This window comes from Hydra viridissima, unplaced genomic scaffold, assembly GCF_058129835.1.
Source record: "Hydra viridissima isolate aposymbiotic clone 2 unplaced genomic scaffold, HvirCarnegie_v1 scaffold_6, whole genome shotgun sequence".
Classification (NCBI taxonomy): Eukaryota; Metazoa; Cnidaria; class Hydrozoa; order Anthoathecata; family Hydridae; genus Hydra; species Hydra viridissima.
Window position 1 is genome coordinate 6,745,961 of NW_028324305.1, and position 10,105 is coordinate 6,756,065.

Sequence of the window (10,105 nt, forward strand, 5' to 3'; positions counted from 1 at the left end):
TTTTTTATTGAAACTATTTTATTAAAAAATTGTAAATTTTGAAAGTTTTAGTAAATATTTCAGCTTTATAGAAATAAATAATAATCCAAATTCAGCTGTTTCTAAACTTTTGCACGGAAGCCTTTTCAAAAAAACAATAAAAATTAACTAACCGGTGAGTTTTAAAAATTTTATGAAATGGATTTTGAATTGTTATAATATATAGCACATTTGGTAAAAATTTCAGGTTATTTGAGAAAGTTTGTGAAAAGTTATGCGTTAAAAACTGAAAAAAAGTAGGTGTTTCTAAACTTTTGCACGCTACTGTAGATTTAAAATAAACGAGAAAATTATAAAAAGTTCGATTTCTTAAAAAAGAAAAAATTTTTATTGAAAGTCAACTCCACTGACTGTGAGATTTAAGTTCATCATCACGTGATACTTTTGTTATTTGTATAACTTTGATCAATGCAAAATAGAATAACATCTATTATCAGAAATCAGAAAAATATCTTTAGAATCATTGTCTGGCGGGTAAAAGCAAGAACAGAACAATGATTGCTTCACATCCTTCTTAATGCATGAAAAATTAAATTAAATTTCAGGTACCGCAATCGATAAACATATGAGGAAAAGGGAATAATTTAGTTGCAGTTATTTGAATAAATGATCCTTAGTTGCCGAAGCAACCATTTTCCGGATAATTCATGCAGCTTTTTATTGATTGTTGTTCAAAAGATTTTCATGCCATACAGGTGAACCAATGTTATTATAAAAAGTGAACAGGTTCACCTGTATGTTATTATATATAAGAAAAATCAAGAAACAAACGTCAAATTTTATTTGCTAAGCTTTGTACGCGAACAAACAAACAAAAAAAATTATTATAACATTATCATTTGTTCCAAAATATTTTGTTCAAAAATTTAATACGAAGGTATAAATTACCATCTAAATTATTTTTTAAAACGCCCCTCCTCCACTCACTCGCCCTTCCCCATCTTCCATTTCCATTCAAAAAGTAAGAATATAAAATAAACTAGTTTTTGAAAAAGTTGCTTTCTCATATTAAATTCATAACCAATTATGGAAATGTTCTTTTAAATAAAAAAATGACGAGGATTAATTTTTTATCTGTTAACTCCTAGCCAATGCTTAGAAGCTCGTGGTTTTATGTTAGAATATCGCAAAAATTGCGTACTCCAAATGAATCAAATGCGGTCAAGATGCGGAAAGGGAAAAATTTAATGTTAAACGGATAAATACTTTTCGATCTGCTGAAATAAAAAGTTCAAATAAATTACAACAAATCTTCTGAATAAAACATAAAACGTTTGACCAGTGAAACATAAAGTGTCTAAAGCCCTGTTATACGTGAATTCTATGTTTTAGATTAAATTCAAAACTCTTTTAGCAGATAAAAAAAGGTATTGCTTTCATATTTTAATTATATATAAGTATTAGGTTGTATAAAAAGTATAAATTTCCAGATGTTAACTCCATGAAAAAAAAGATGTTAATTTTTAAAATTTGCAATCGAAACAATCCTCTTTTACGGAACTTTCCTCAAAAGAATTGCATTTTTTCTCCATAGTATCACTACTATCCAATACTTTATCTTCTTCGATTAATCCTGTTTTCAGGTATTTTATTTTCGCAATATCTCCGATCAATGCTGTTCCATTTTGAGACATCGGTTCAATTTTTGTTAAAATAGAGCAAGCAAACTTGTTAGCCAAAACGTCGTCATCAACAATCAAACCAGCATTTAAAAGTTTTTCCTTTACAGAGTCTCTTGAGAAATTAACAAAACGAAGTTGGACCCTTTTTTTTGATAATTCCTCTCTTAAAAATTCAAAGTTTTGAAGTATTGTAAAATCAACTCGCACCATGGTAGACATGTCCAGATACAACGTTTCAAGACAACTAAAGCTATTGACCTCTGAAAAAATGGTTTTGTTCACTGCGTCCACTCCCGGATACGTTAAATTTTCCATTAATAAAATTGTGACAGACTTCTCTTTATCATCTCGAGACAAAAAGTATTTCGGACGTGCTTCACGGGAAAGCATTATAAGTATTTCAATACCCGTTCCCGCCATAACTCCATATTCCAATTTATAAAAACTCGTACAAAAAGCAGAAAAAAATGGTATTAGATCCCATCTGTACAATTTCCATATGCTTTTCACTATATTTATCTCAATCATCGTGAGTACAGCCATCAGCATCATAGCTGCTAATCCGGCCGATGGAATGTAATAAAAAGCTGGGGTCATATACTGAAGAGCAATCAAAACGACGATTCCAGATATGGCACCTTAAATAAAAAAGCAACCTTTGGACAACAGAATCAGAGAAATTTAAGCCCCTGATTCTGAAGCGATTTTTCTAAAAGAGTAAGCAGCAGAAGTTCGTTTATACTGAATTTTAAAATAATTTTGATTAAGGTTATTAAAAAATTAAACAATAAAGTAAAGAAACAAATTTATGACAAAAGAAAATTGTTACATTTGTTTTTAAGCTAAAATCTACCTGCCAAAGGAGTTTGAGCGCCACTCATAGAGTTTACAGCGGAACGCGTAAAACCTCCACCTACAGGCCAGCCTCCATAGAATGCGCCAAAGATGTTGCACATTCCAATGGCAATCAATTCTTGCTGAGCTTTCACCTTATAATTAAATTTCCGAGCAAACGCCTTTACAATAGACATTTGCTCTATGAACATGATTACAGGTAACACAAAAAGAGATGCTCCAAAACCTTCTATTAGTTCACTTGTAGTTTTCAATGTGACATTGCCATTCTTCAACGGCAGAAAAATGTTCTAATAAAAAAAGAACGTAAGCTAGTTTGTTTACTATACATACATACATACATGCATACATACATACATACATACATACATACATACATACATACATACATACATACATACATACATACATACATACATACATACATACATACATACATACATACATACATACATACATACATACATACATACATACATACATACATACATACATACATACATACATACATACATACATACATACATACATACATACATACATACATACATACATACATACATACATACATACATACATACATACATACATACATACATACATACATACATACATACATATATATATATATATATATATATATATATATATATATATATATATATATATATATATTTATATATATACATATATATATATATACAGTGGTGATCACAGAAAAAGCACACCTAATGTTACCTTCGTTTGACTTAATAAATTTCTTTCTTTAATAGGGAAATAAAATTAATTTCCATTTATTAGCTATAAATCATAAGAAAAAAAAAATCATTTTTAGCTGAAGTATAACTATAATTTACAAAATACAAAGAAAATTGTGATCTTAGAAAAAGAACATCAGACAAAAAAATAGTGCTGATGCAAAGTCAACATCAAAACATTAAAAACAACAATAATAACTTGTTATGCAGACTTTATAATTGCAGCACATCTTGATGTGATGCTGTTAACAAGCATTTGATAATTTTCATCAGGAGTGGCATTCCAGAACTTTTGATTTTCCCCCAAAATTCATTAAACTTAGAAGTTTTCTTTATCTCGTAAAGCCATCCGTCGTTATTGTTCAATAAGTTCTCGATCGAATTCAGATCGGGAATGTAGGGTGGCCATTCTAAAACATTGAGCTTAATTTCTTCAAACCAAGATTTTGTAGATCTCGCAGTATACTTTGAATCGTTATCATGCATTAAAATCAAGTAACAGGTAGATTATCGTTAGCATACGGCTCCATTACATTTTGTAACTATATTTGTCTTTGTATTGATCCAAATTTCCATCAATTTTGACCAACGAACCCATACAATGCCCGGATAGTGTTCCCTAAACCTTAGTATAACCCTCACCGGGCTTCACCGTCTTTAGAGTATACAATAGGTTGTTTTCTTGCTTCATAGAACGCCTAACGTATACTTTCCCATCAGACTAGAAGCGATTAAACTTGAATTCATCACTACTTAAAAGGTTTTTCCAAATGGAAACATTTTTATTTAGAAACATTTTCGCAAACCTTCATCACTTTAGCAGATTTTGTTTTGAAGCAAGGGTTTTCTTCTTTGCTATTCAGTCTCGGAAGTCAGCTTCTTGTAAACGATGATGAGTGGTTGGGGCTGACACAACTATGTGATACTGTTCTTCAATTTTGGCTTTTATTTCATGAAAAGTTAAAGAAGCATCTTTTTAGGCATTTTAACAATTTGGCGATCCATATTGGCTAAAATTTTTCTTGACGGTGATTTTCGAATTTTATCATTAGTGGTAATGTATTTTTCAATATGTTTACGACAGTTTTAAACCAACTTTCTAGAACACCCTAGTTGATGCTAAATTTGAGAAATCTTACGTCCATTCGATATCATTCAAAATTGTCTTTCCTTTTTCTACAGAGCAATTTATTTGTTATGTTAATATGTTTGTTTCGCTCCATGTTTAGTTGCTACAAGAAAATTAAATGTACATTACAAATAATATTCACTACGCCTTGTTCCAGTTCTCACTTGAGAATTTTATTGAAAAACTCCAATTTTTATTTATAAATGGAATTCTCTACAAGAATATGCTATTTCATTGAGCACATCCACACAACGAATTTAATAATAAACGTTTTTATTGCAACATTGTCGTCCAAAAAATGCAGTTTCCAACTTGTATATTATCACAAGAAATACCATATATATATATATATATATATATATATATATATATATATATATATATATATAAATTTAATTGTATTTAGGTTCAAAACTTTTTCATTTGGTAGAATTCCGTATTTTAATGACAAATTCTCAGCAGTTGTTTGCTTCCATACTTTCTTTACGTTTGTTTACAATATTTATTTTCTATATGTATCTTTAACACCTATATGTATCTAATACAAATAGATAAACTTGTACATGCAACATTCAAAAATTTTAAACAAAATCATCGTAAGCTTTGATTACAAAGCCTATCTGATGTGCAACCTAAGTCATAAGACAATAATCTTTTAAACAAATACCATAGTAATTATGCCGGATACTGTTCGAGCATTTTGCAATTCTCATTCGCATCTATTGTTATGATTTCTTAAAATTTTTAAGTCATGTCAGAATCACTCTCAGAAAAATCTTTATTATAAGAAATAAATAGGCTCTCCAAAAAAAAAAATTCTTACTTGAAATGTTGGTAACCCTTCTTGAATTGAGCCAGCTATTGAAAACTTTTGTTTGAAGCCATTTATGTGGAAGATATAAACAGCGATTGTAGCAAAGAGACACACAAGAGCCATTCGAGAAGCGCACAAAAACCAAATTATGGCTTCCATAAATGCTCTTGCTTTGATATGAGTTTTCGGATTCGGATTCTTTTTTCTTTTTGAAAGCAAAACAAAAAAAGTTAGAAATACGACGCAACAAATGCTCATAGTTAAATCCCATATGTTTGTGAGCTTGATGTTCACAATGATGTGTTTTATTATCTCAAACACGTTTTGAGGTGCTTTTTTTATTCCAAGCAAATTTGAACACTGCGATACAATAATGGTGATAGCTGCGGCTGACACAAATGCGCTGATCATAAACTGGGGTACATATTTGATCAAGAAGCCCAGTTTAAAAATACCCATTAGCACTAAAATGACTCCGGCTAGAAAACTTAGAAGAGAAGCACCAATTGGGGAGTTAGTTGGGTTAAACCTAGACGTATACAAACCGAGAGTAACTGTCGTTCCAGCGCTCAAATCTTTTGATGTACCAAAAATGCAGTAAATAAGACCAGGGGTTAGCGATGCGTACAGCCCATGTTGTGGCGGAAGTTTTGCGAGATAGGCAAACGCAATGCTTTGAGGAATAACAATAACACCGCACGTCAGACCAGCGATAACATCGCCGCGTAGCTTTTTCAAGTTATATTGAGGAAGCCAAACCAATATTGGGAAAAATCTCTTGAGAAAAACTAAAATATCGCTCTTCTTTATATTTGAAAAGAACATTATAAATCACTAAAAACAGAAAAAGTATATATAAGAAGCAAGTTATTTTAATAGAAAGAAGCAAACTTACTTATTCATTATAAAGAAAACTTCGACATCCCGCTACACATTATTCAATTTATCAATATTTGGCGATTTAAGAATAAAACAAATACGAACTTATTAACTCAAACCAAAAGTGATTGGCAGTCATATTTTAATTGATAACACCCTTTCTGGCGTCAGACGTTAATGGTAAAAATTTTATCAAATATCTAATATTTTGAAACTTCTAACTTATATAATTTAAATTGCTTTTCAGCAAATAAAGTTATTAAATTTTCTAAAACATATTAACGCATTCAACGCTTTTTGTATTGGGTTTTTCAAAAGAATCTCAGATTTTGTTTTCTAATAAAAAACAAAAACAAAAAAAAAAAAAAAACGAAAAAAAAAAAGAAATCTGATTTCCTTTTTTTTTTTCGTTTAAATTAAAGTAACATCGGTTATAATTTTACGTGAAAGAGGACGTCATTTAGCTATCTATCATGGCTATGATGGTAGGGATTAATACAAACATTAAGTCTTATATCACATTTTTAATGATTGGGACAATCTATACCATAAAAGTTAATGTGTATCCATTTGTTTGTACTTTATGCAAATCCACACCTGTGGATCAATCTGCACCAAATTTTGTTTTTGGAGGTATCTTTACCCAGGAAAGGTTTTAGATCAGGTTCCGACCACCACGGACTCAATGTTTAGGGTGCTTATGATCGGAACCAAGTTTCAAACCCTCCAACCAGTCTTTGGCCCCCAGCGAGGAGGTGAAGGTAAAGTGTGGCAACTGTGGGGATTGGTCTAAGTAAGCTAAAATTTCGCATTGTGGTAACTTTACTCCCTGAATTCATTGATGAAATTCCTTACCTGATTATGAACATCCCTAAGTCAGTGGCCCAGTCCTGGAGGACCACAACTTTTTGAATAACAGAAAAGAAACATTTAAACAAAAAAACTTGCATATCTTCAAAACAGTAAAATACATGTTCATTAAAAAAACCCCCCATAAAATGTTTTTTGTTAAATAAACCCCCATAATATGAAATACCCAGCACTTTGCGCCGGGTATTCCAGCTTGTAATTCATAATTTTGGCTGAATTCCAGCTTATAATTTATAGCTTTTTTTTGCTTTGTTAGAGTGAAATTTACATTTTAAAATTTCCCAAAGAAAAAACAAGATCGCAAGATGATGGCAGCCTCTATACATAACCATCTTACTAAACTTTTTTAAATGGCACGCCCAGGGATATTCTTTCTCAATCCGCTATGCTCGCTCGTGTTGTATAGCTAGTAGCATCATCTTGTTGAAAGCAAATATCAGATAAATCAATTACAACTTTGAAAATGTTTGTTTAATGAAGATGTATTTTACTGTTTATGGAATCATACTATAACAAGGCACTACATTCATTGTTACTCTTTCTTTCAGTTCTTACATTAACAAATCCTTTAAGCATGCGAATGCAAATATAAATTTTCTATAAACTGGTTTGAGCAATGCTTATGTTTGAGAACGTTGTGGAGTGTTGATGGATGTTGATTTGTGAGCTATAATATGAATAGTTTCCTCCAAAATTTTCAACCTCGAACAGCTTTTTCATCTTGAACAGCTTTTTCATCTCGAACAGCTTGAATCGCCTCCTTGGTCATAATGGCAATGTGGGGACGGGCATTGTCGTGTTGTAGAAGAATGTCATATTGCCTATCAGGTCGTTTTGTTGGATTGCTTTGTTTAATCGTTGCATCTTTAGAACATAAAGTTCCGCATTGACTGTTTGGTTGCGATCAAGCAATTCCCAGTAGATAATGCCTTCCCAGTCCCACCATACACACAACATTGTCTTCCGTGGATGAAGAGCTTGCTTCGCTCGCGGGGTTGTTTGTTGTTTTTAGCTTAACCATTCTTTGCGCTGCTTCATGTTGATGTAGAGACACCATTTTTCGTCATCAGTGACAATTCGATAAAGAAATCTTTGTTGATGTCCATGAGTTGAGAGATGACGAGCAAGCAAACTGGCAGTAATGGTGGATCGTTGATTTTTATTGTTTTCGCTCAATACGTGCGGCACCCAAGTTCCGAGTTTTTGAATCTTTCCCATTGAGTGGAAATGTTCTGCTACTGTTGATTCATTGGATCCTATACGCTCTGCCAATTCTCTGGTTGTTTGACGCGCGTCTTCGTGCAAAAGTTGATTCAAACGCTCTTTATCAAACTCACTTGGTCGCCCGGAACGAGATGGATCCTTGAGATCGAAATTGCCACTTTTGAACTTCGCAAACCAATATCGAGCAGTTCTTTTAGCTAAGGCACCCTTTCCGTATACGGCAAAAATCTCTCTAGCAGCTTCCGTGGCTTTGGCACCTCAGTTAAACGCAAAAAGAAGGTGGTGTCGAAAATGCTTTTTTTTGTCGACTTGACACTCCATTTAAATGCTCTGAAAATTAACAAAAATGAACGAAAACAAAAAAAAACCAAATAGACTTTCTTGTAGAGCGAAAAATTCTCTTTCGAATAACACAAAAACATTATACTAAAAAATTTCATTTCAATCGCAAGTTTTTTAATTTAAAAAAACGGCAAGAACTTATCGGACAACCCAATATAAAGCGGCAAACACCTAAATGTGTAACCGCGATTTAGACAAAATTTTGCTATATTAGAAACTAAAGGTATAAATTTCTTATTTACCACTGCTCCATCTTGACAAAGCAAAACTACATCCTTTTTTATAACGATTCTAAATTTAAACACTGAATCACTATTTCAACCATTTGGCTGGACTTGAACTTAGAATGCGTACTGTTCCTGTCTTGTATTAAATTTATCGACTCTATTGTGCAAGTTTATTCCAAAAAATTTTCTTCCACGAATTGTTCCAAACTCGTTTACCTAAATATTAAATTTGCGTCCTTGATCAATTTTTTCTCTGATTCTTGCAATCATTTGATTCTTTTTACCTTTAAAAACTTCATGGATGAGTTTCATAACTAAACTTTTATTTACTGGAAAAGTGAATCTCGCTTAATAAAACTTCTGATGATTCCTTGTGATAAAAAAAATAGAAACACTTTTGTTAACCAAATCTGAATCATTGATACCTTTTCGATGATCGTAATCTAGCATCGTTTTAACCTTTTTTTTTTGGTTGAACAGCTGAATCATTGTTTTGTCCATATCTTGTGTGTGTGTATCTTGTGATTCATATCTTCTGTGTGTGTGTGTGTGTGTATAATGTGATTCATTGTTTTATCTTCTGTGTGTGCATAATGTGAATTAAGATCAATGTTGTGTTTAGCGAAGAAGTAGATCCTTGTGAAGTGAAGAAGTAGATGTTCCTTGTGAAGCGAAGAAGTAGATGTTCCTTGTGAAGCGAAGAAGTAGTTCCTTGTGAAGCGAAGAAGTAGATCCTTGTGAATACTTATGACTTGAATACTTTGGCAAGGATTTTGTTCTCTTTCAGTTTTACCTGTTTCATTTTTTTGCTTAACTGATTACTGAAAATCATGAAAAAACCAATTTTCACAAATTAAAGTTAATGATTTTTCTAAATGTAAAACTTTGCTTACTAAAAAATTTGATTTATTCATTTAGAACAAATTTAGTGTAATAAAAATTGTATTTGAGTAGAATTAAAGAACTTGAGTCTTTTTTGCTCAAATTTTACTTATAAAAAAAATACCGGTTAAATTTTTAAAAAATATTTTCATAAAACATAAGCTACATTATTTTAATAGTTTAAATGCAGATAGTTAAAAATATATTAAATAATATAAATTTTAACTATCATTAGAAAAAAAAAATCTTTTCTGTAAAATCCAGTTTTAAAAGAATGTACTAAAAACCAAAAAAACCGCTTCAAAATACCGGTCCGTTTTCGGTTAACCGCGGTTTTTCGATTTCGGTTAATCTCGGTCAAAAACTCAAAATCCGGACCTCCCCTACTCCTTTCGCTCATTACCCCCTCCAAGATCAAATTCTGAATACCTTTATTTTTTAGGAAGTGCTTATGGTTTTTAATT

The 10,105-nt window shown here is 31.6% G+C and overlaps 1 protein-coding gene across 1 annotated transcript; it reads right to left on the minus strand.

Annotated features, from left to right (window-relative positions):
• Positions 1-1,238: 1,238 nt before the first annotated feature.
• LOC145190620 (sodium-independent sulfate anion transporter-like) lies at positions 1,239-8,551 on the minus strand. The gene is made up of 3 exons (XM_090091365.1): positions 5,227-8,551; positions 2,515-2,806; positions 1,239-2,299 (listed from the first exon to the last, which is right to left on the minus strand). The coding sequence occupies exons 1-3, from the start codon at positions 6,040-6,042 to the stop codon at positions 1,503-1,505; spliced, it is 1,905 nt and encodes a 634-aa protein (XP_089947491.1). The 5' UTR covers positions 6,043-8,551; the 3' UTR covers positions 1,239-1,502.
• Positions 8,552-10,105: the final 1,554 nt, after the last annotated feature.